The following is a 26,393-nucleotide window of genomic DNA, read 5'->3' as shown; positions in this document are numbered from 1 at the left end:
CAGCTATCTCTCCCATACCGATCCTGGGAGTGGCACGCAATCTACAGCTGGTTTCTGCTACTATCTACATTATACACTACAACATGCTTTACAACAGCGCGTCGCCGCCAGCGCTTTTTTGATTTTTGCAAAAAAAATCAAAAATATTCTGAACCATTGCTCCAAAGAGCATCTGCACACCGATGCTACACACAGCCAACCCCTCCTTTCTGCTAAACAGCTGGGGAAAGTGCAGTTAATTCCATAGGTGCAGCACTTGACAGCTTAGAACCCGGGTATGAGGTAATGCCAAATAAACTCCGGATACGCCCATATTGATCGGGATATATACATGAAATTCACCATCACATGTTTTACACACACACACACATATAAGATGCTCGGCGTGTGAAACGGATTGTGATTCCACCAGCCAAGTCGGTGAGTAAAAGAGAATGCAACGAGCTTCGTCGTTCCTGGGAGCCGGGCGAGTCGGCATTTTATTTTTAAAGCATGCACTCACACACTCACACTTGCACGGAGAGACTGGAAGGGATGGGGAAAGGATGCAGAAGCACCGCCGCGAGGTGCCCTGGGCTCGCGCGCTGCTGCGCCCCGCCCCCCCTCGAGCTCGACCTCGACCGTTTGTAGCGCGCACGTTTCACAAATTTCCAGTCGCATCTTTTACTTCACCTCCCCCCACCTCCTCCTCCTCGTTTAAAACAATTTTACAGCCATTTGTTAATATTAATATATATTTTTTCTAAACCTCGCTCTCAGTCGCCCGTCTTGAGAGCGGCGGTGACAGGCAGGGCGGGGAAGCGAGCGGGCGCTCGGCTCCAGATCAAACCGTTGGTGGTGACGGTTGGGGTCGGGTTTTCTTCTCTCTCTTTCCTTCATATTTTCACCCGGTTTAATTGTTCAAGGATGTGAGCGGAGCGAAACCAGGGCTGGCATTGCTCATCTGCATTATATATATAAAAAAGATAGTGAAAAGAGAGTCAGGGGAGGAGGTGTCAGGGCGGTAAATGTCAGGAGCAATGGCTGGCGTTCCCCCCTGAACTATCGCGCGGGCTTTTATTTCGATTTTTCTTTGCATTATCCTCTTTATTTTCCGCTGGAAGGCTGTTTTTTTTTTGTTGTTTCCTGCCCTGCCGCTGGCCTGAGAGACTCGGAGGAGGATGATGTGCGAGGTGATGCCCACCATCAGCGAGGACACCCTCAGCCAGAGGGGCTCCCAGAGCAGCTCGGAGGACTCCAATTTCGAGCAGCTGATGGTCAACATGCTGGATGAACGCGACCGGCTGCTCGACACCCTCCGAGAGACCCAGGAGAGCCTGGCGCTGGCACAGGGCAAACTCCAGGATGTCATCTACGATAGGGACTCTCTGCAGCGCCAGCTCAACTCTGCATTGCCCCAGGTAGGAGCATCCAGCTTCTCGGGAGTAAGGCTAAGATTTGCAATGTGCACTCTTGCAACTGTGGAACGATCTTCCGGCTTCCCTTCCTTTTAAACCCCCCCCCTTTTTTCCCCCTTCCATGAATGTAACCACCAAATATTTGCAACTGGGGATCTAGCTGTATCATATAGGCATATCGCAACTTCACTCTCAAATGTAATAGTTTAAAGGGAAGAATTAAGACAAAAATATTGTATACCAAAGCCAACATATGTTGCCCTTCCTTTAATGGCCTGGATTTGCCTTCCAGAATCACTGTAGTCCTTCAAGTGAAGATACTTCCACATTGTTGTTGGGTGTAGACTTTGAGGATTCGGACACTGCCCCAATGAGGGAATAGCGATATATTTCTGAGCGAAGATGGTGTGTGATTTGGAGGGGAACTTGCAGGTAATGGTGTTCCCATGCACCTTTGCCCCAATCTTACTAGACATTGGAAGTTGCAGGTTTGACTTCTTGAGCATTGTTAGAGCTGCACTTATTCAGGCAAGTGGAGAGTATTCCAACATAGTTCTAACACTTGATTTGCAGATGGTGGAAAGCCTTTGGGAGTCGGGAGGTGAGTCACTCTTGTAGGGTACACAACTTCTGACCTGTTCTTGTAGCTGCGGTTCCTGGTCAGTGTTAATTTCCAGGTAGAGTCTCATCAATGATAATGTTATTGAATTAGACTCTTTCATTGGAGAACGGCATTGCCTGCCATTTGTGTGTTTTGAGTGATACTTTTCATATCTCGGTGTATGCCTAAATATTTTATAGGTTTTGTTACACTCAAGTATCGGGTGTTTCATTATGTGAGCAGTTCTGAATGAAATTAAACTCTGCAATTATCAACAAACATCTCCACATGTGTTTTAATGGTGGAATGAATGTTGCTGATGAAGCAGCTGAATATGGTTGGTTTGAGGAATTCCTGCAGCAATGTCCTTAGGCCAAGATGATGAGTACCTAACAACCACATCAATGTTTCTTCGTTTGCATTATGACTCCAGCCAGTGGAGACTTTTCCCTTCCATTCCTGTTGACTTCACTTTTGCTATTGTGCCTTGGTGAATGGTAAATGATCAAACTATTAAGTTTAAATTGTAGTTTTGTTGGGATTGTGAAATGTAGTTTGTAACATTGTACACTGTGTTTTTTGCCAGCCTCTTAAGTATTTGATATTTTATCAACATACTAATCTTATATTCACTAAATTAACAATGTGCACTTTGGAAAATAATTTTAAAATGTTTATTTATAGATAGATTGTGTATGATACATATTGAATTATGTACAATTCCAAATTTATATTATTTAAAAACAATTATAAATCTTCAAGTAAACAATGACCATGTTTTCAAATTTTGATGAGAAACTAGTAAATATTGGATTGCTATCCTACCTTTGTAAGTTTCTCATGCCTGTTTCACAGTAATTTTTTAGAAACTGAATTTAAATGTAGACCATATCACTAGAGAAGTTTTGCTGCTTTTTCTGACATTTTGTGGTTCTTTTGTCATTGCAGTAGCTAAATTGTGAAATGTAAATATATAAATATTCAAAATTGAAATTAGTTTTCACATTGAGTGATTTAAAACGTTGACTTAAAATAAACAGTGCCATTCTCATTTTGAGATACTTAAGTATATTTGAAAAAGGAACTGAATCAATAACATTTTATCTAATTTAGAAGTTAATATAGTAAGTGTTTAAGAATGTTTTAAGAAAGAAAAAGCATTTGAGATGATGGGCAACAGCAGTTTAAATTGGAGAAATATTTGCATTTGAAATCTCAGATATGCTATCAATAAAATGTACCATACATCCAGCAATTTGTACTATATCATACATGATTTTTTAAACTAGTGCTTTGTATTGAAATTATTTTAAATAAATATTGGTTGTGGCATAATTGTCTACTGTTTGGCTGTTGTGAGATGTACATTTCTTTCTAAATCCTTCAACTCAACTTTTTAAAATCTGATATTGTTTTGGGAACATATAACCATTTTCTGCAAAAAAAAACTATTGTACAGATTGCATTTGATTATTTTCAAGCTTAATGTCATGAATGACCAAAATGGTGATAGAATCATTGGTCTTATTTGTGCTTGCTCATTATGTATGTGGTTGCCAAGGCATGTAGCACTGGTGATATTCCTTGGCAGGTTGGACATCCTTTCCTTTACTTTCTGTTGTGTGGTTGTGGAATCCAGACCTGAGAGAATAGGACATCAATATGTAATATGACAATTCAAATTGTGTGCAAAATCTTTCAGTCAAATTAACCATATTTTATATAGAAATATGGAAACTTGTCTTCACTGAGTCTAGAATTTATTCTTTCTTTGTTCAACACTGATGTGATTGATTTTTAACTGCTCGCTGAAGTTGTTTAGGAAGCATTTGAGTGGTATCAAGATGCTTTGCCAGGATTGAAGGAGAAGGCTCACTGCAAACTTCTCAGTGTAACTTGGGATGGGCAATAAATGCTCCCTATTCAGGCTTGCGTCCTGTGAATGAAGTTTTCAAATGACAGCTTGCCAGCTTGATTATGGTGTTGCATTTGCAATCTTTCTATTAATCACATTTTATTCATTCTGATTTCAAACAATTTGTGCCCTCTTCCATTTTTACATTTGTCTTGCTTGAACGTGCCCTGTTAATCAGTTTGGAGAAGAGACCCCATCTATTTGCAGCACATAACTTATCCAGAGCAGCTGTATCTTTATCAATATTGTCTTGGTGTTCATTCCTGAACAGCAACAGGTTCTTTGTTTTGCTGCTTTATGCTTTGGATTGCAGATTCACATGGGTTCAACATCCATAGAATCTGTCAAGTTACTTAAAGTCATTTATCTGGTAGAACAAATATAGCAAATTTCATGGCTGCATAGTGATTTCCATGGAGGATCCAAGACTGATAGCTGCACAAAAAAATCCTTTCAATCAATTAGTCACTTCCTGATAAATCAGAAGAATGCACTTACTTTCTTGATGCATCCAGCAACTTCTTGGTTTGTTATGCTACAGGTGACCCAGAAATTTGAGATATGGAATAAAGTTCACTCTCATGGATGGAGTTTGTGGGGGGTGCAGGAGACACAAACAATATAACATAACATTTTATTTCTTTTTCCATCTTGTGTTTCTTGATGCCTACGCAGGTGATATGATGGAAAATCGTGATGTGAACTGTTTTCTAGGAATGCAACACCCCCATAATGTGAGGGTCGCCTGTATTGCTGTATGTAACATTCCCCACAAACTTCTAGACTGCATTCATCTGCTCAAGGGAACATGGTGGGTAAGAGCTTAAAAGTGCAGAAATCTAATCTTGGTGTTATGCCTCCTATACTGGATGCACTTACAGGGGGAAAACATCCTTACAGTATCAACACCAACATGCCTTTTCTGAATCTTGTCACCCCACCCCTGCATGTTTCTAAATGGTGGAGTTTATAGGCCCAATAAAAAGTTCAAGGAGAATTCTAAAGACATCATTTGAAACATGACACTATTTGACTGGTGACATCTCTCCCTTGTGGTAAATTTGATAATGCTGATCAAAATCTGTTAGAATTGGTCTTGCAATCTGTCCAATGTGATTGAGAGCTGAATTGAGAAGATCATTCGCAAGCCTGAATTTCAGGTCATTAAGTTCTGTATATTAATATGAAAGTACTGCATTTCTGAACTACTTTGCTTCTTTATAATTTCTTTGCCACGTGTCTTCACTAAACAGTTTTCTTATGGATTCTGTTCATGCTCTAAGCAGTTGAAGGAAGAGAAGTAGCAGCAGCCTGAAAACCCCTAGGCAACTTGCAGCTATGCCTGTTGAAGAGCTGCTCATAGAAGGTTTTACCCAGCCCAGTTGTTCTATAGATTGATTCATGTTCTTGGAAGTTTCTGAAAAGCAGTACAGGAGAAGGCTGAGCATAAGTATATTGTCTTTTGCTGAATTATTGAAGCTGTCTAATACACTGGAGGTTATGCTGTATTATTGAATGCCAAGGTCACTTTCAGACCTTTCGTAAGAGATAGAACTCTCAGTCCACTTTGCAAAACTGTATCAAACAATTCACCAGTGCACACTTCTCCAGAGGAAACCAGTATTTACTTTTAGCAGTAGATGCCAGTTACCAGAATTAAAAAGCTTTGAGACTTTTAACAGTGACTGACTGACTTCCCTTATGTCCAGAGTTTCATTAACTGTACTTTTGTACCCATTACAGCACTAAAAGGCCAGCTAGGATCTTATGACAACTAGAAAGGCTACTCCATCATTGTCCAGGTCATATATGATCTGTACAGAAAGAAAATAAGTTGATGCAAATTCTGTTGGTGCACTTTTATGCACCTTCATTCCTCAGCTATCCCGGACTTTCACAGGATTGCTGTTTTGGGTAATGACACTGTACAATGAATACCTTCTGCAGTGTTAATGTTGTTGCTCACTTCGCTAAGGTGGTTCCTAACTTCATGGCAGAGTTCAATATGGAATGTTGACTGTTTTTTTTCAACTAATTGACATGACAGAATTAATGTAATTACAATTATTCTTGCTATATTTTACTTGTTGGATTCGGAGCAAATAGCAAAAAGAATTTGAACCTGTGACATACAAATTTTAGTTCATTAACTTTATTAGTCTCTGTGTTCAAAAAAAATACAAAAAATTAAACCAGAACACATTTGTAAATTGTACACAGAGGCTATTACTTTTGGATGAATACTGATCTCTCAATAATATCCTTAATATAGACTTAAAAAAAAGTTTCAGCTGAAAAGTGCTGTGTGTGGGGAAAAGAAATCTAACATGATTAAATAGATGATTTCGTGAACTTTATCATGCACTATTTACATAAATTTGGTAATACTAATTAATCTAACATTATATTAATTGAGCATTGCATTATAGGGGGTGTCAAAAATGTTAATATAAATGCATCTATCCATGGAGCTGCAAATTGGTGCCCTGTCCAATATCCCTTAATCAACACTTCAAAAACAGATTGTTCCATCATTACTAGTTGAGATTTCTTTGTGGAAATTGAATACTCCTTTTCTCTGCATTATAGTAGTGCCAACACATCAAAGTAGTTAATTGCTGGAGAAGGACATCCTGATTATTTTGGGAATTGTGATGTTAAAACCACTGGCATTTGCATCATTATTTCATGAAACTGACAGTAACTGCAAGGTTCACATATTTGTCTGTTCGATGTGGAAATCCAGAAGTTGTTGTTTGTAATTTGTTACGAGGCTACAGGTTATGTTCTGATGCTGAATTCAACATGAAGTTAAATGTGAATATGAAAACTTGGGATAATTCCCACTGTTTGCAGAGCTTACTCATCAAGAGATTCTGTACCAGGTCTGAGAGGGAGGAGTGCTTTTTCCATTAATTTTAATGGAAAGAGTGGCTGAAAAATACCTGGATAACAGATTATTAACTTAAAAAGACATTCATGGCTTATTTAAATTTAACTTAAATTGCCAATAGCAAACACCAACTTTAACTCGGAGTTACTAGCCTCATGAATCTAATATATAGAACTGTTGGGCTAAGCATAAGTGAAAAGCAAAAATCTGCAGATGCTGTAAATCTGAAATAAAAACAACTGGATGTTGTCTGACCTGCTATTTCCAGCATTTTCTGTGTACATTTCAGCATGTACATAAGACTAGTCAATGCAACAATCAATAAATAGGAGCACTGTTCTATCACACTGCCAAATATGTTGAAAATGGTTATGCACACACAATAACTAAGAACTTGCATTTACATTTCTGATTTTTCAGAGTACTAGAAGGGAGTGCCTCTCTAGGTTATGCAAAAACATGTTAAAAGGCATCAAAAATGTTCTTTTATTGTTTATTAAAGTGTACAGTGATGTTTGTTTCATTGATTGGCTTGGCTTTTTTCAAGTAATTGTCCATACCATTCACATGAATAGCTTTTCCTTCAAGGATGTGGCATCTTGTTGGTCTGCGTAATCAACCAGTGCATCAACAAAGGTGAAGGCTGCCTGTAAGAAACCTGACATTGTTGAATTGGGTCTTTTTCCTCTCTTGCTGTACACTGCCAGTCTGTCTATATGGTGTACAATGTTATTGTCATAAAGTAGCTCCTATCTTGGTTTGTGGCAATTGGTGTTCACGTTCTTCATTTTCCAAGTCAACATTTTCGCGTGCATCTATTTGCTGCACAATGTCTGCAAGGCGTGATGCTGAAATTTTCTTCCTTTTCTGAGTTTACTTCCACTGCATATCTCTCAAAAGATTTTGTTGTGGTGTGATCTGTGTGATTAGTTTCACTGTGCTTCATACTCAATAAATTGCATTGAGATGGTTCTGCTTCCAAATATATCTAAAATCTATCCCCTCACTAATACACTTGTATTACAGTCCAAATTGATAATTCCTTTTGAACACAAGCAGTCCCCTTGGTCCACAGGTTGGATTTCAGAAGGAACATTTGGTGATTTTTAAAAAAAATTACAATATTGTAATGTGAGAAGGTTCTCGGGAATGACAAATGGTATTATCCACTAGCAGGACAACCATTTCTGGTAAGACCTTTGATTGCAGGTGCTCTTGGATATGAAGAACAAACTTTTTTTTAATGCCATTCTTTGAAAATGCCACGGTTCATCCTTGCAGACTTCTGACTGAAATAATCTGCTGGCATATTAGTGATTACACTTTTTGTAAATAAGTGTGTTTCTTTAGCTTTTTACCAATTAATGGTTGAGCTTGTGTGAGACAATTGCATCTGGGCAGCACATGAATGTCAGCCTCTGTTTACTCTACTCGTGACCAGGAGCACGTTATTTGGTCTTTTGTTGATGATAATTTCCAATAAAGTCTGATTTTATTTGTATTGTAATTCTTTTCTGGTTGCAACTTTTTTTTTCCCATGTGTGATGAATTCTTGCCAGAAACCATGAACAACTGACTTGTTGGCATTTATTGTCTCCCCTTGAATGCAGTTATCTGATGCCATGTTTTTAAACTGTCACCCATCCAAGCAGATGGCTAAAATTTCCCATTGTTCCAGAGCAGATTTAAAAAAAATAAACAAAGAACTGGATGTGCTGTAAATCCAATGTCTGGTCAAAATAGGTAATTTAAAAAAAATGGAAGCAGAAAATGGCAGAAATAGTCAGCTGGTAGAGAGCCTCTGTGGAGAGAAAAATTGCAGTTAAAGTTTCAGATCAATAAAAGGCCACCAGCCTGAAACATTAATTCTATTTCACTCTCCAAGGATGTTGCCTGACCTGTTGAGTATTTCTGATATCTTCTAGTTTTATTTCATATTTGCAGTTTTTAATCTTTTGATTACTTTGTCCAAGTCCTTAAGTTACTGCCACCTTTTGTTTTTTTTTACTGGATATGCCTCCTTGAAGCACTAATCGGATAAGAATTGTGCTGCCCGTTGTTTTCTAAATTATGATCCATTTGTTCACTGATTCCATATTCCACTAACTACTTTTATAGGCTATCTTCTTCTCCTCGAACACACAAGTTTCTTTTTCGGTGTTTAAAATCTTAATTTTTGATCCAGTGTTATGACTATGAATGAACCACATGGGGACCAGAGACGTAGATGTAATAGGTCTTTATTCAGCACAAACAGACATGAAAAGGAGATCTAGTTGAAGAATCTTCCTGAACTCAAAGTACATGAAGTTTTTATACCCTTTAAGTAAAGATAAAAGCAAGTGATTAATACAATTTCACTAGTTCAATATTTTGAGTACGGACAGATATTTCCATAGAGTTACACCTGTACATTCTGAGCACATCTTTAATTGATAAGACCAGTTAGGAATATTCAGACATCTTTGTTGGGATAGGTAGTTCATATTGATATTCTAAAAGCTTTGAGGACAAAACCCAGATATTTAAATCCATTCTTTTACCACAGTATTGTGAGGGATAATTCTCAAGATGCATAAACACCCCAAGTATGGATTGACACAACAAATGTAACTGCTAGCATATTTGAAGTACTAAATGGTAAAATAATCAGTCTAGAACCTACCTTGATATCATTATAGGGGTTTCACTGTAGTACAATTAATATTGCCTTATTTTCTGTATGTTTGGCCAACGCATTTCTGAATGTCTTATGGTCATGCCAGTTTCCAATATCCATATCTTAATTAAGAGTATCTTTTTACAAGTGTTTGTTAAGAGATTGTCTTGTCAGTTTTCAAAGTGTACCTATTAAGTGGCCTCTTGTGATGATCTGGCAGTCTGTTCTCTTCACCGATAGTGGTGTTTATTCATGCAACTGTCCTCTTAATCTTAAAAAAACAATCTCTGCTCATAGATTACACTTCAAAGCAGTTGAAGGCTAGTTCTTGTTTATATTATTGGCCACCATATCTTCTTGGATTATGGCTACTATTGCCTAATGAGCAGTTAGATCTTCACCTTAATATTGACTCTCCAGAATATTGTGTGCTCATGTATATACTGTTTCAAAAGTTTAATCACTAATGTTAGTTTATAAACTATTATCACTGTATGCTAAATGTTACTGTACTCTTACAATATTCTCTAAATCTAACTTCTTTAAACCCAAAATGTGGTCTTTTTACACAAATGTGTACTTTAAGGAGCAAAATTAGACAAAAATTGATCCCAAACAAAAGGATTTGCGTGTTCGGAAGGAGAATGAAGTGGAATGAGAGCGATTAGGGGAGAGAATTGCAGGTTTTTTGAAGATGTATCTGCCAATGAAAGTTGGGGATATAAAGATGGTTGGAGAAGTTACAGTGATTAGAACTGTGTGGAAGAGCAAATATGAACATGAGGGTGAGAAATATGGAAACTAGGATGTTATTCAAACATTACAAATGACATAGTGATGTGTGACTGAAACTTTGCAGAATTCTTGGATGAACTCAACGAACAAGGTGTTAGTTTAGATTTTAGCCAGCAGAGTATTGGAATAGTTGAGTCTGGAAATAACAAAAAATGAGGAAGAAGATTTCGGTAGCAGATGGATTGAGCCATTGCAGCAAAACCAAGCTGAGAAACCAGCAGTGGTGGGGGATGGGATATATACTGGAAGAAATTACCAATGACCTGAATACCTGTTTAAATCCTAAAGCCAAATGAGCCTGTAGTGAATAGGTGGATATTCTGTGTTTCAGAGCAAAATAATGATGGGATCCTAATTGCATCACAGTAGCTGTTTTGGATCACTTGAAGTGCCTTGTTTGGTCATCTAATTGCAGTGAGGTGGTAGCATAAATGAGAAAATGGGAAGTGATAGTAAGTTTGCAGCTTATTATTAGTAATTTATTTAAGAACTACATTCCTCATTCTGATGGCTGCCTATGCAACAACAGTGGCATAGCATGAGCTTGGAATAAAACTGGTCAGTGAGTTTCTGCTCGTCATCACTCACAGACTTCTGAATCATGAAACAATCAAAGTAACAAAGCTGGGAGGATTTTGGGAGCTGCATGGGTACAAACAGCATACAGTTTGACTGAATTTGATATTTCAAATCAGTGAACTTCCATCAGTGATCTGAAACACTGTTTCTCACTCCATGACCTGCTGCTTAACATGCAAACATTTCTAATACTACTTGGTTTATATTTCAGATTTTGAGCAGTTGCAGTGTTTTTCTTTTGATTAAAATAATCTATTTAGATGAATAGGTCAAGTGAAATATCATCTCGGAGAACTCTGCTGCTCCGTTTCGAATATTGATGTGATCTGTCGCTATTTGAAGCTAGATGGAGCATAAAATTATTGTGTATTCTCATATCTGGTGTCTGGAATAGCTTGGGTTGTAATAATTCTCCTTTTCCCTCTGCATCAAATTTTGGCTATATTATACTAACCAATCAGGACTGTCCTTTGGGGACTGTATCACTGAATTGGTTACAATGCAAGAGGAGGGCATTCTGCTTTTGACAAGATCAACCTAGTTAGTCCTGTCCTCTTGCACTTTCCTGTGTATAATGAAAGACGTAATGACCATAAACATTAGAGAGCATGTTGTTGGCATTTGAAACAAATATTTACATGCCATGATCATTCTCGAATGCCTCAATGATTTGGTTTTACCAGTTTGGACCATATCAATGCACTTGAAAGCAGTTTTCTTCTCATTGCTTATTTCTTGATTTGCTTGATTTCTGCCTGTTTGTCCTCATCTGCACAACTGGAGGTGACTTCTTGCAAATTATCTCCTGCATTGTCTCTGCCAAAGTACCTAATGTTGCTTGCTGGTGATGACGTTGCTTGGTGTTTCTTGTATTTGAACTCCTCCATCACACTCTCTAACCTAGTCAGCTTGTCTGTCTTCATGATGATATGAAGCAGTAATGGGGGTCATAATATTGCCACCACGGAGGGATTTTTTTCCTCAGATCTTTTTGTGATTACTAGTGGGTGAAAAGATTTTGGAGTAAAGAGAAAAGAGCATGGTTGGCAATGGTCATGATGATACTGAGTAGCTGGATACTAGTTGGAGCTTAATAGAGCTAAACTGCACAGCTGTGCATTTTTTCAGAGGGTAATGAGGAACATTTATTGGTCTGAGACCACAATCTCCTGCCTTAACATTCTGTCCTGTGAGATCTTTTAGATACAATGATCATAAACACATGTTGCTCTAGCTGCAACAGCACTAAGATGTTGAATGCTCCACTTCTGATTTTACTCCTTTGCCTGTGGAGAAGAAAAGTGATTCCTGGAAGGGAAAATGCATATGTGTGAGAGCTTTTAGCTTGTTTTGCAGATGCTGAAAAGAAGTGGGGGGGTGAGGTGGTGGAATGGGATTGGTATGTGTAGAAGCAAAACAGGTTTGTGTCATGTGAAGTGAGGATGTTGGAGACTGAAAAGGCTAGCAAATGAGAAGTGAGAGGTTTTAGTGAGGTTATGAAGTGACCAGGCAAGAGTGGGTCTCTGTAATGAAAGTGAGATGTGGCAGTGGTTGTAACAAAACTGAGGTACGGTATAAAGTGACTTTATACTTGGTTGAAGGATGCAATGAGAGAGAGAAATGTTGATGATGAGGGTGCAAGGAGTTGTTTTGTTGAGAAACTGCTATTTTCATGAAGTGATGAACAAGCTTTGTATCCTGGATTGAAGTCCAAATTGATAATCCTAGAGCTGACAAATCAAGCACTTTCTCATTTAGCCCAAATGTCTAGCCCAAATCTAGGGTCCAATAAGAAGACCTTCGAGAAAAACTGTTCATCATCTTTGAATTAAACTAACTCATTTTCTTTCTGTATAATTCCCAAAGCAAGCTCTTGTAGGAGACATTAACCTGCTTTAACTAAGCCTCTGGCTGACATGCCAGAAATTGTTCTGTGGATGTGGGCAGGCTTCTAGGAGCAGAAGTGAAATCTGGTGGGAATTCCTTTGATTAGATAATGATGAGCTCTGTGTATTTAATATCCAATAGCTGCTTTTGTCTGCATAGGGTCGATTTCAAATTGACATCGAAGCCCACTCACCAAAACTGGCCTGAATTGAAAATACTGAGGTATTCCATTTCATTTCTGAAGACCTGAAATGACAGTCAAGGTATTGTCATTAACATTGCAGACAACTGCTGCTCTTAGTCTTGTGCTATAGCATACTTCCATACAAGAGAATGCAAATTGTACCAGTGCATCAAGTCTAGGTACGGACCTTAGTCTCCAAGTTGTAGCAGTTCCCTAGCTCAGATAGCTGCAGAGCTCCTGCAGCAAAATCCTTCTTTCAACACACAGGTGTAACAGCCAAGGTGGACACTAGACACAACACTTTCTATATAAACATGTTCCTTTCAGAAGAAGCAAATCTTTCCTTTTTTTCCCTAAATATGAGCAACAAAGTCACATTTTAAATAAAATAGTAAATTAGGATAAATGTCCATGTGCAATTTTATAGTTCTATTAAGGCTTGGAATCAATCATGCATAATAATTTTTAATGGCTATGACAATAGAGGGCCAATAATTTGCTTTAACAAGTTACCAACAATGTTTGTTGAGTAATTTCAGCATTTTCTGTTTTATTTCAGACTTCCAACATTTTTTTTAGCTCTAAGATTACTATTGATTTCACAGCTATGCCATTATTTAGACTGACCTTTGCCCATTTAGTTTCAATAAAATTTAGCTTTGTAGCTTGCTGAAAGTGTGAGCCAGTGAATTTACAGTACAGAGGACTAAGAAAGAATTGTAAATGAGACTGGGTGAATTAAGTGCCAATATACAAAAAGGGGAGAGTAAAATAATGATTGGATTTAGCAGAGAGCAAAAATTGTCAGAAAGGAAAAGTATAAAAATGAGTTTTCCATCTTGTCATCTCTCACAAGTAAAGCCTGAGACTCCAACTGAAAATAGTTGATTATTCAGTGTCGGAGATATTGTTTGGCCATATTAAAACTAGAGTTAAAGGAATATGTATCCTTCAATGGAAAAGAATGAACTTTGTGTGGTGAATTAGTTCGTATTTGTTGCAGAAATATAGCAACACGATATCATTCAATACATTGGAGGGTACAATTTACCAGATTAATAATCCCAAAGTCAAATTGAGCTTATTGTCATATGCACAAGTATATGTATGCATAGGTGCAATGAAAAACCTTGCTTGCAGCAGCATCACAAGTACAGCATCATGTAAGCAGCATTCACAAGAAAAACCTAAATTAAACACAATTTTTATAAGAAAGAACATAATTAGCAAAAAAAAAACACCTAAGTCCATTTTAGTCCAAAGTGGTCATAGTGTTGCTAAACTGGTTCAAGAACTGAATAGTTGAAGGGGAGTAGCTGTTCTTGAACCTGCTGGTGTGGGACTTCAGGCTTCTGTACCTCCTGTCCGATGGTAGCTGCAAAAGATGGCATGACCTGGATGGTGGGGATCTTTGGAGATATTGCCACCTTGAGGCAGTGCCTCCTGTAGATACTACCACTGGTGGGAGGGATGTGCCAATGATGTATTGGGCCGAGTCCACTACTCCCTGCAGCTTCTTGCATTCCTGCATATTCAAATTGCCGTACCAGGCCATGATGCAACAGTTGGATACTTTCAACAGTGCATCTGTAGAGTTTGTTAGAGTGTCCAGTGACAAGCTGAATCTCCTTAATCTCCTAAGAAGGTAAAGACACTGGTGTGCTTTCCTTACGATTGTATCTGTGTTCTGGGCCCAGGACAGGTCATCCAGTATATTAATGTCCAGGAATTTAAAGCTGTTGACTCTCTCCACTGCTGATTTTTTTTTTCCCAATGTAGACTGGAGTGTGTTCGTCCTCCTTCCTCTTCCTGAAGTCAACAATCAGTTCTTTAGTTTTGCTGACATTGAGCGAGCAGTTGTTGTTGCAGCACCACTCAGCCAGCTGTCCTATCTCACTCTGGTAAGCTGACTCATCGCCACTTGTGATTTCATCCAACAACAGTAGTGTTGTTGGTGAATTTGAGGATGGTATTGGAGCTGTGCATAGCTATGCAGTCGTGTGTGTATGGAGAGTAGAACAGGGCTAAGCACGCAGCCTTGAGGTGCATCTGTGTTGATAATCAGCAAGGAGGAGGTGTTGTAACCAATCTTCACTGATCGAGGTCTGCCGATGAGGAAGTCGAGTATCCAGTTGCAGAGGGAGGTATGGAGGCCCAGGCCTTGAAGCTTTATGATGAGTTTGGATGAGATGATTACGTTGAACGTCAAACTGTAATTGAACAGCAGCCTGATGTACAAGTTCCTATTGTCTGGATGATCCAGAGCAGAGTGAGGAGCCAGCGAAATTGCATCTGGTGTTGACCTGTTGTTGCAGTAGGCAAATTGGAGTTGATCCAGGTCATCTGAGGCAGGAGTTGATTTGAGCATAACCAACCTCTCGAAGCACTTCATTATGGTTGATTTAAGTGCCACCGGACAGTAGTCATTGAGGCAGGTCACCACACGCTTCTAGGATACTGATACAATAGACATCTTTTTGAAACCTCCAGAGATGTTAGTTCATGTCCCATAATGGGCAGCTGTGGAATTTAAATTCAGTTAATTAAATGATTTGATTTAGTAAATAAAAAAAAAACTAGTTTCAGTCATAGTGATGATTGAATAGTGGGTTATAGTTAAAAACTCGCCTGTTATATTGAAGCAAGAGTAAGGATAAACCTAGTGAACCAACTAGTGTTGAGCTAGGTACTGAAGTTGGTCATGCCAAAGTCTCTTACAACTCAAATGAGCTTGCAAAATCCTCCTCACAAAACATCTGGGGCTTATGACTAAAGTAGAGGAGCTACCCAAGGATTAGTTAAGCAACAGCCTGACAGTCATACCTTCACCCTGATGACACTCATCGTGTTGAGTGGCAGTACAATTGTGCTAAATGGCTAGAATTGGAAAAGAACAGGAAAAGCTTGAGGCATGTCGATCATCAGCATCAGCATAATCTGTTACCTTATGGTGTATTCGTTTAAACAATCAAGCCCTAGAGGCAGCCCAGTTCAGTAAGAAGTACAGTAGAACATAATTGGTGCAGTATCATGCACGTTTAAAATAGGCCCTAACCTGGTGAATCTGCAACAGGAGTACATGCATGCTAAACCTGAAATAAAGTATGCAATGGATAGGGCTTAGTGTTTCCACAGGCAGGTCATATCAAAACTCCATAGACTCACCTCATCTAATTGGGAATCATGGTGGGTCTGGAGACTCCAAGAATATCCCAGTCCTCTATGATGGGAGGGCCCCAGCATGTGAATGCCAAAAGCAAAGCTGGAGTATTTGTCAGAAGTGCTGAATGGGTGATCCTTCTTGGCATACTCCAGAGGTCCCCACAATCACAGAGCAATCTGTTTTCTATTTGATTCACTGGAGGTCTTGTCAAAAAAAACAGCTGAGAGTACCAATAATGGCAGAGGTAGTAAGACCGGAAAGCTTCCCAATTGTTGTGCTTAAAATTTGATTCTCAGAATTAGTTGCACTTCTAGCCAAGTAGTAACAAAGCTGGTATCTACCTGGCAATATGGAAAATCACCCAGATATGACCTGCCCACAAAAAGCAGGATAAATCCAATCCAGCTAATGGGTCTACACTTGATTATCAGTAAAATGATGAAAGGTATTGTCAGTGTTGCAATCAAATGGTACTTGCTCACAAATAACCTGCTCACTGATGCGAGTTTTCATTTCGCCAGGACTAACAAGTTCTAGACCTTGTTATGATTGTGGTACAAGCATATCTGAAAGAGTTGAATTCCTGAAGATGGGCAAGTGCCAATGACTTCCTGGCATAATTTGACTAAGCATGGCATCAAGGAGCCCTGGTAAAAATTGAAGTCAATATGCATCAGAGTTTGGAGTCTTAACACATTCAACAGAAGGTAATTGTGATTGTTAAAGTTACCTGTTGCAGTCCTTGGAAATTGCTGCATGAGCTCTTCAAGCATTTTCAGCTGCATCATCAGTGACTATTTTGTTCCATCATAAGTAGGAATGTTTGCTGATGTTCACATGATGGTTGATTCCATTTTTCTACTCTTAGATAATGAAGCTGTCTACTTCTGGCTGCAGCATTCAGGTAGGGACTGGTAAACGATAAATAATGTTTTGCTCAGCCCCAAACCGAGAAACACCAGATGCTGGAAATATGAAATAAAGACAGAAAATACTAGAAATGCTCAGAAGATCAGGCAGCATTAGAGGGTAGAGAAGTTGAGAAATTGTTTTAGTTCAATGTACTTTCATCAGAACTGGAAAAGTTTAGAAAACAGACATGTTTTAAGTTGCAGAGAATGAGGAGGAGTGTAGAGAACATGTGAGGGACACCAAGAGAAAATGGATGACACAGATTGGTATTGGCTGAGAGGAGGTGGCGGGCTTATTATGGCAGCAAACCTGTCTGGAGGAAGTGTTAATTGAAAGATCATTGAGAACGGAGGAAAGAAAAAAGAAATCCAAGAAAAGTGTTGGAATACTGAGGAACCATTATTGGTAATCTGGAATAAAGGAATATGATGAAAGGCCTAGCAGGTTAACTCAATTTTTTCCTCTCACCACAGAGTCTAATGTTACAGGTAGATGACTCTGTATTGTACCTAGTCAGATATTCAACAGCAGAAAAATTAGATACTAGAAACCTGAAATAAAAACAAAATACTGGAAACACAGGCTAGGTGGCATCCACGAAAAGGGGAAACAAAACCAATGCAGCAGGTTGAGGATTGCCCCATCATAAAAGGTCATTGATCTGAAAAGCCAATTCTGTCCCCTCACTCAGCCCAGGCCATAGGCACTGCCTGACTTGCTGAACTATTGTTCTTGCATTGGAACTGCAGAGGGTGGTTATCTGAAACAGTTGAATTCATTTTGAGTTTTGAAGGCTTTTATAGTATGCTTGGACAGAAGATGAAATATTGTTGCTTTAGCTAACTTTGGTCTTCAATGAAATAGTGTAAGAGCCAAAATAGAGTGGTCAAAGTGGGAATGGGATAGAGAAGTAAAGGGACAGGCAACGAGAAGCACAGGATGACACTTATGGCTGAATGGACACAGTCTGCAAAGTGGTTACCCAGTCTACATTTGGTGTCTCCATTGTGGAGAAGATCACATCAGCAGCACTGAGTACTTCTGCTGCTTTCAGTTTAGTATACTGATTTCAGTGCTCATGATCTTCTACATTGGAGAAGCCAATACAAATTGGGTGATCATTTTTCAGAACATCTCTTGTTTGGTTTGCAAAGATGACCCCAAGCATCCATATGCCTCTCAATTTAATTTTTCATCTCACTGCTAATTGGACCCCTCTGTTTTTGGCCTCTTGTACAGTTTGAATGAAAGCCAGTGTAAGCCTTGGGGACAACATCTCATTTTCCTTCTGGTCAAACTGCATCCCTCCAGAGTCTACACTGAATTCAACAATTTCAGATACCAGCATTTTCTGTTTCTGTCAGAACTGGCTAGTTCTGACATAAGCATGGGGAATACTGGGGTTGTTCAAACAGTTTAGGTGGTATTTGTGTGGTGGATGGCAGATGTGGCATTTTGGGTTGATAGTCTTCCATGATTGGAAGTGTGAGGTTGGGCATTGGCATTGTTTCTTTCTCTACAGATGTTGCCTGGCCCGACAAGACTTCTCAATATTTTCTGTTTAAGGTTTTCAGCATCTGCAGTTTTTTGCTTTTCGAATCTTGGCCAGTTTTGAGGTAGAATCACCAATCTGTAACATTCATTCATGTAACTTTCTCCCCACCTTTGCTGCCTGACCTCCTGAGCTTTTTTCAGCATTCTCCCTTGTAACATATTTCCAGCAACTGCTGTTTCTATGTCTCATTGTTTCAGTGTTTGGTTTCCCTCTTTGTTCTCAGTCCATCTCCTAGTTAAGTGCCCCTCGGACTGATTTACTGACATTATTAACGAACCTTGACCACCACCTCTCAATAAAAACACCCAGAATATGTCAATCATTTTCTGACTGCCTCGAACCTATCACAGCCATTTGTTTCCCTTCCTCCCTCCACCCCCCAATTAACTGGCCCTTGTCTGCAACTTAAAACATGTCTGTTTTTCTAAACTTTCTCATCTCCAGTGTAAGTTCTTTGACTTGAACATTATCTCTGTTTCTTTCTCCACAGATGCTGCCTGATCTGATGAGTATTTACAGCATTTTGTTTTTATTTGCAATACACAATGCCAGGCAATGACTGTCTCCAACAAGGAAGAGTCTAAACACCTATCCTTGCATTATTTACCATTGATGAATCGCTATCATTCATATCCTGTTGGGCACCATTGACCAGAAACTCAACTGGACTGGCCACTGGAGCTAGTCAGGCTGGATATCTTGCAGTGAGCAACTTGCCTTCTGACACACAATATTTCTATATCACTCCCCATATATCAGATGCACATTGAGATTATCTTAACTTGCCTGGATGAGTGCAGCTCCAATAACACCCAAGAAGCACAACACCATCCACTACAAAGCAGCTTGCTTGATTTGGCATCCCATCCACAAGTTTAAATGTGCATTTCCTCCAGCAATGGTGCACCATGGCTGTAATATGCACCATCTATAGAGAGTGTAGCAGTTACTTCCTAGGCAGCTTTGTTAGCACCAGCCAAAAATGTGGCTTCCACTGTCAAGCAAGACAAAGGGAGTGCATAGGAACACCACCATCTAAAGATTTCCCTCCATGTCTCACACGTTCCTCATTTGGAAATATAACAGCATTCCTTCATCAAGGTAGGTCTAAATCCTGGAACTCCCAACCAAACAATAATGTTAACACCGGAAAGGTAAAGATAGAAGAGGAAAAAAAGTTTGTAATAGGTTAGGCCCTGGCAGACACAGTTGACCAACCTAATTGATTGTTCAAGGGAGATGGCTCAGCAGCATCTTCTCGAGCAGTTAAGAATGGACAATATATACTATTCATTAATGCCCAGCTCTCAAAACTGAATTCAAGAACATTTTCATGGTGAGTCAGGCATATGCATTTTGTGAAGGCAGTGCAAAACAATGCATTGCCTTATTTAGTCACATATCTACCCTTGGCTAAAGTAGTTATTGGGTTAGATTTTTAAATGCAATCACTTCCAGTTGATTTTGGTTTTAACTTTATTGCTATACAGGCAGTGAGACTTCAGTTATGAAAGTAAAAATGCAACCTGTTAGAGGAAAACAAATTATCGCACAAATCACATAAAAAGGCTGGATAGCACTATCTCTTGACTTCCGGACCAGTTCCTAACATTAAATCACTAGGTTACCATTGATCTGTCAGGCAAGAGTTATTCAGCTTTTGCTGAATCTGGCTGGTGCAGTCACATGCAAGTACAAAATGATGGGTTATGTATATGTCATAGTTTCAGTTTCCTGTTCTTCCTGCAAAAATGGGTCATTTTTCAATTGGATCTAATCCTTGACCTATTTTTCCATGGTTATGAAGGTAGACCATCTATATCTGTCAGGTCCTGGCTTGCCCTTTATCGCTTTACAAATAAACACGGGTGTTTTACTTTTCTTTCTTGTTTCTAGCAAGGGCGCAATTTCCTTGCGAGTGGGAGTTTTGCCAATATTGAATACCATTCCTTTGTATCTTGTATATTACGAAAGCATGCCAGTCCGAAGCACTTTCTGAAAATTATTTTGTGTACACTCTCTAGAATTTGTGCTGAAACTTGTATTTAAACAAATCTGAATATTTTCTTCAGCCTTTTTCTATTATTAATCCATAATGGTTCTATATAGAACCATTACCAAGACATATTTGAGCAACTACATTCTGATTAATTTTCCTGATTAAGGGTTTATTAATTAACTTCAATCTAAATAACAGATTAAATCGTTGCCAAAAATTGTAACAATAGCATGTGCAAATATCTTTGGCAGATGCCAGTTTGTGCTGAGCCATAGAAGACCAACATTGGATATGTTGTGCATAGTGGGTTTACGAATCGAGGGCTTTCAGGAGCCAACCATGCAATAAAACAGGCTAAACAGCATGTGAATTTTTGCCCAATTCCCCAGCATAGTGTGAGCTGGGAAAGGGACAATTCTCAATGGGCCAATAAGACTCCATGGCATTAAGAACCCTGGGCGTTGATTGTGGTGGTTAGGACTCCTCCAACCAAAATAATCATTTCACTTGTGTCAGATCATAAAACCTTGGAACATTCAATTGATTGATGGCCTCATTGTACCAGTCAACTTGAGGACCCTTGGCTAAATAAGAATGGAGTTTTTAAGATGCACACAGATGACATCATTGTGTATGTGTACCATATATATAAAGGCTGTTTTAGAGTTTTCTGAAATGTTCTATGCATGTACAAAATTTATGCAATCTGATGACCTTTTTTCAGTGTAGCTGGCAAGACTAGCATTATTGCCCATCTGTATTTGCCCTTGATTGCATATAGCATCAAAACATTAACTGAGAGATTAGTAAGTGTGCAGATGACACGAGAATTGTGGAGTTGTGGATATAGAGGAAGTTTGTCAAAGGATACAAAAGGTTATAGATCAGTTGGAATTTGGGCAAGAGAAATGACATATGGAGTTTAATCAGTGTGAGGTGTTGCATTTTGGGAGGTCAAATGTAAGAGGAAGGTATATAGTAAATGACAGGACCCTTGGGAGTATTGATGTATGGAGGGACCTTGGGCTGCAAGTCCATTGCTCCCTGAAAGTGGCAACACGAGTGGATAGGGTGGTAAAGAAGGCATAAAGCATGCTTGCCTTCATCGGTCAGGGTATTGAGTATAAAAATTGGGAAGTCCTGTTGCAGCTGTATATGAACTAAAATATTGGTTAGGCCATATTTGGAGTATTGTATACAGTTATGGTCACTGCATTACAGGAAGGATATGTAGGTTGTGCAGATGGTGCAGAAGAGGTTCATCGTTGAATATATTGCAGTGTATTAGCTGTAAGGACAGGTTGGACGAACTTGGATTAGTTTCTCTGGAGTGTCAAGGACTAAGGTGCGACCTGATAGAAGTAAAGAAAATTATGAATGGCATAGAGGCGGTCTTTTTCCCGGGGTGGAAATCTCAAATATGAGAGGGCATAAGTTTAAGGTGAGTGGGAAAATTTTAAAGGAGATCTGCAAGACAAGTTGTTTTTTTTTACACCGAGTGGTAAGTGCCTAGAGTGCACTGCCAGGGTGTGGTGGTAAAAACAGGATGGTAATGTTTCAGAGGCATTTAGACCAGCACATGAATGGAGGGATACATACTATGTGCAGACAGATAGGAGTAGTTTAATTCAGCATCGTGGTTGGCACAGATATTGTGGGCCAAAGACCCTGTTCCCCTGCTGTAGTTTTTACATTTCTAAGATAGCATTTCTTTGTCAAAATATTTATAAATGTCCCAATGCATGTGCACATGCTCATGTATTGTTGGTTGTAGGTATGGCTTTAATGCAGGACCTGTACACTCGATCCAGTTAAGAGGGAAAGGAAGGCCTAACTACGAGTGAGGCAGGTATGAGGATCCAGAAAGCAGCATTGTAGGAATTTCAGCCCTTGCCCTTGTGTAACCTATTCAACTTTCTTGCAGCCTTTGAAACCAGAGACTGCAGGGTGACTGTGTGAATTGATCACAGCATCTGGTTATAGGCGGCTATTCAAGTTGGGCAAATGAAAAGGAATATAGTGGTAATATTGGCAGTGGATAGATGCTCTTCCTCTGCAGCCGTGAATGTGCATTCTGAAGGCTGTGTTACCTTCTCTTTGGAGTTGGAGTGGGACGGGAAAGATAGGTCAAAGAAAGGGTTTCTGGTGAAGGAATATGACCAGCTGGGATCAAAATTAAAAAAAACGGAACCACAAAGATGATCTCTGGGATTACTACCTGGATCATGTGCCAATTGTCATATGGTAAATAAGGTCAGAGAATTAAATGTGAGCCTTGAAGAGAGATGGGTTTCAGTTCATGTGACATTGATACAGTATTGGGGAAAGAAGGAGCTGTTTTATTGAGAGGGACTTCACTTGAACCAGGCTGGGATCATTGTCCCAACACATGGAATAACTAGGGCTGTAGATAAAGATTTAAAATTCATTGGGAGGGCTGGGGAACGTTCTGCAGAGGGAAATGATGCTGAATGACAAAATGGGTAAGACTATAAGACATGGGAACAGGCATTAGGCCCATGTCTGCTCCGCCATTCAATCTTGGCTGTTTATATTTCCCTCTCAACCCCATTCTCCTGCCTTCTCCCCGTAACCTTTGACACCTTTACTAATCAAGAACCTATCAACCTCTGCTTTAAATATACCTAATGATTTGGCCTCTACAGCCATCTGTAGCAATGTATTCTACAGGTTCACCACCCTCTGGCTAAAGAAGTTTCTCCTCAACTCCGTTCTAAAGGGACGTCCTTTTATTCTGAGGCAGTGCTCTCTGGTCCTAGACTTTTTCACTATTGGAAACATCTTCTCCATGTCCACTCTATCCAGGCCTTTCAATATTCGGTAGGTTTCAACGAGATCCCTCCCTCATTCTTCTAAACTCCAGCAAGTACAGGCCTAGAGCCATCAAGTGCTCTTAATATGTTAACCCTTTCACCCTGGAATCATTCTTGTAAATATCCTCTGGACCCTCTCTAATGTCAGCATATCATCCTTAGATATGGGGCCCAAAACTGCTCACAATGTAGTGGTTAGCGTAACACTTTACAGCACCAGTGACCTGGGTTCAAGTCCGGCCACTGTCTGCAAGGAGTTTGTACGTTCTCCCCATGTCTGTGTGGATTTCCTCTGGGTGCTCCGGTTTCCTCCCACATTCCAAAGATGTACAGGTTAGGAAGTTGTGGGCATGCTATGTTGGTGCCAGAAGTGTGGTGAACTTGTGGGCTGCCCCCAGAACACTATGCAAAAAGATGTATTTCACTGTGTGTTTTGATGTACATGTGACTAATAAAGATATCTTATCAAATGTGGTCTGACCAACGCCTTATAAAGCCTCAGAATATAAAAGTAAGGATATCATGCTAGTCCTCTCGAAATGAATGCTAACATTGTATTTGCCTTCCTTACTACTGACTGCAAGTTAACCTTTGGGGAATCCTGCACTAGGACTCCCAAGTCTCTTTGCACCTCTGATTTCTGAATTCCCTCCCCATTTAGAAAATTGTTTATGCCTTTATTCCTTCTATTAAAGTGCATGACCATACATTTCCCGACACTGCATTTCATCTGCCACTTCTTTGCCCATTCTCCCAACCTGTCCAAGTCCTTCTGCAGACTCCTGTTTCCTCAACACTACCTGCCCTTCTACCTATCTTTGTATCATCCGCAAACTTGGCCACAAAACCGTCAATTCCATCATCCAGACCATTAACATATAATGTGAAAAGTAGCGGACCCAACACTGACCCCTGCGGAACACCATGAGCCACTGCAGCCACACCAGAAATGGGCCCCCTTTATTCCCCCTCTGTCTTCTGCCAGTCGGCCAATCTGCTATCCATGCTAGTACCTTTCCTTTAATTCTATGGGCTCCTATCTTGTTCAGCAGGCTCATGTGCATCACCTTGTCAAAGACCTTCTGAAAATCCAAGTTAACAACATCCACTGACTCTCCTTTGTCAATCCTGCCTGTTACTTCCTCAAAGAATTCCAACAGATTTGTCAGGCAAGATTTCCCCTTCAGGAAACAATGCTGACTTCAGCCTATTTTATCATGTGTTTCCAAGTACCCCGAACCTCTTCCTTAATAGACTCTAACATCTTACCAACCACTGAAGTCAGGCTAACCAGCCTATAATTTCCTGTCTTTTGCCTCCCTACCTTCATTTTGCGATTTTCCTGGGTTGTAGTCCATCCGGTCTAGGTGACTTATCCACCTTTTGACCTTTCAGTTTCCCATGCACCTGAGTAATAGGAACTATACACACTTCTGTCTCCGACTCTCTCGAATTTATAGCATGTTGCTGGTGTCTTCCACAGTGAAGACTGACGCAAAATACTTATTCAGTTCATCTGCCGTTTCCTTGTTCTCCATTACTACTTCTCCAGTGTCATTTTCCAAATGGTCCGATATCCACTCTTGCCTTTCTTTCACTCGTTATATTTCTGAAAAAAACTTTTGGTATCCTCTTATTATTGGCTAGCTTGCATTTATATTTCATCTTTTCTCTCATTGCTTTTTTAGTTGCTTTCTGTTGGTTTTTAAAGCTTCCCAATCCTCCAGCTTCCTGCTAATTTTTGCAATATCATATGCCCTCTTTTGCTTTTATGCTGTCTTTGACTTCCTTTGTCAGCCACGGTTACCTCATGCTCCCTTTAGAATGCTGCTGCTTCTTTGGGATGAAATCATCCTGTGTCTTCCGAATTACTCCCAGAAACTCCTGCCATTGCTGCTCTACTATCATCCCTGCTAGGGTCCCTTCCAATCAACTTTGGCTGGCTCCTCTCTCATTCCTTTGTAGTTCCCTTGACTCAACTGTAATACCGTTACATCCAATTTTAGCTTCTCTCTCAACTGAAGGGTGAAGTCTATCATATTATGATCACTGCCTCCTAAGGTTTCCTTACCTCCCTAATCAAATCTGGTCCATTGCACAACACCAAGTCCAGAATTACCTTTTCCCTCGTGCTGCTCTAAAATGCCATCTTACAGGCATTTTACAAATTCCTTCTCTTGGGATCCAGTGCCACTGATTTTCCAAGTCTCCTGCATATTGTAGTCCCCATGACCACCATAACATTTGCTTCTTCTGCATGCCTTTTCTATCTCCCATTGTAATTTGTACTTGCATCCTGGCTACTGTTTGGGGGGCCTATATATAACTCCCATCAGGGTCTATTTACCCTTGCAGTTTCTTAACTATACCCACAAGGATTCTACATCTTCTGATCTTATGTTACTTGTGTTAAAGATTTGATTTCATTTCTTAACCAACAGAGCCACACCACCCCCTCTGCTCACCTGCCTGTCTTTTCAATAGGATGTGTATCCTTGGATGTTTAGCTCCCAGCTGTGATCTTTCACCCACAACTGTGATGCCCACAACATCATACCTGCCAATTTCTAACTGAGCTATAAATTCATCTACCTTGTTTTGGAAACTGCATACATTCAAATATAACACTTCAGTCCAGTATTCACCACCCCTCTTCTCAAATTTGTCTCCATGTTGCCAAAGTTAAATTCTTATTCCTTTCTAAACTTACTTTTTTTTATTCTGGTGACTACAGCAACCTCTCCTGCGCTCTCCTTCCCTTTTACTTTATCCATACTTTTCCAATCTGTTGACCCCCCCCCCCCCTGCTATTAAGTTAAAACCCATCCTTGTGAAGGATAATGATGGCTAGAGTCTGTCGGGAAGGAATCAATGTTTGTGGGAAGAATGTAAGACTAAATTTGCATCTATTTTGAAGCAAGGATTCTGATAGTAAGACAGATGAACTGAGAACATTAATTAGGTAATAGGAATATGATATTGTTTCTATTACAGATATATGGTTGAAAGCAGGGCAGGAC

The 26,393-nt window shown here is 39.6% G+C and overlaps 1 protein-coding gene across 1 annotated transcript in view; it reads left to right on the top strand.

Moving 5' to 3' along the window:
• The first annotated feature begins 1,002 nt into the window (after nt 1-1,002).
• Nucleotides 1,003-26,393, top strand: part of ppfia2 (PTPRF interacting protein alpha 2) — a 263,924-nt gene continuing 238,533 nt past the window's right edge. The window contains exon 1 of the mRNA XM_052029827.1: nt 1,003-1,400. Coding sequence (XP_051885787.1) covers nt 1,161-1,400 — 240 coding nt within the window. The 5' untranslated portion in view covers nt 1,003-1,160. The remainder of the gene's footprint in view (nt 1,401-26,393) is intronic.

This window comes from Pristis pectinata, chromosome 15 (genome assembly GCF_009764475.1).
Source record: "Pristis pectinata isolate sPriPec2 chromosome 15, sPriPec2.1.pri, whole genome shotgun sequence".
Lineage (NCBI taxonomy): Eukaryota > Metazoa > Chordata > Chondrichthyes > Rhinopristiformes > Pristidae > Pristis > Pristis pectinata.
This window is presented reverse-complemented; position numbering and strand designations above follow the sequence as displayed.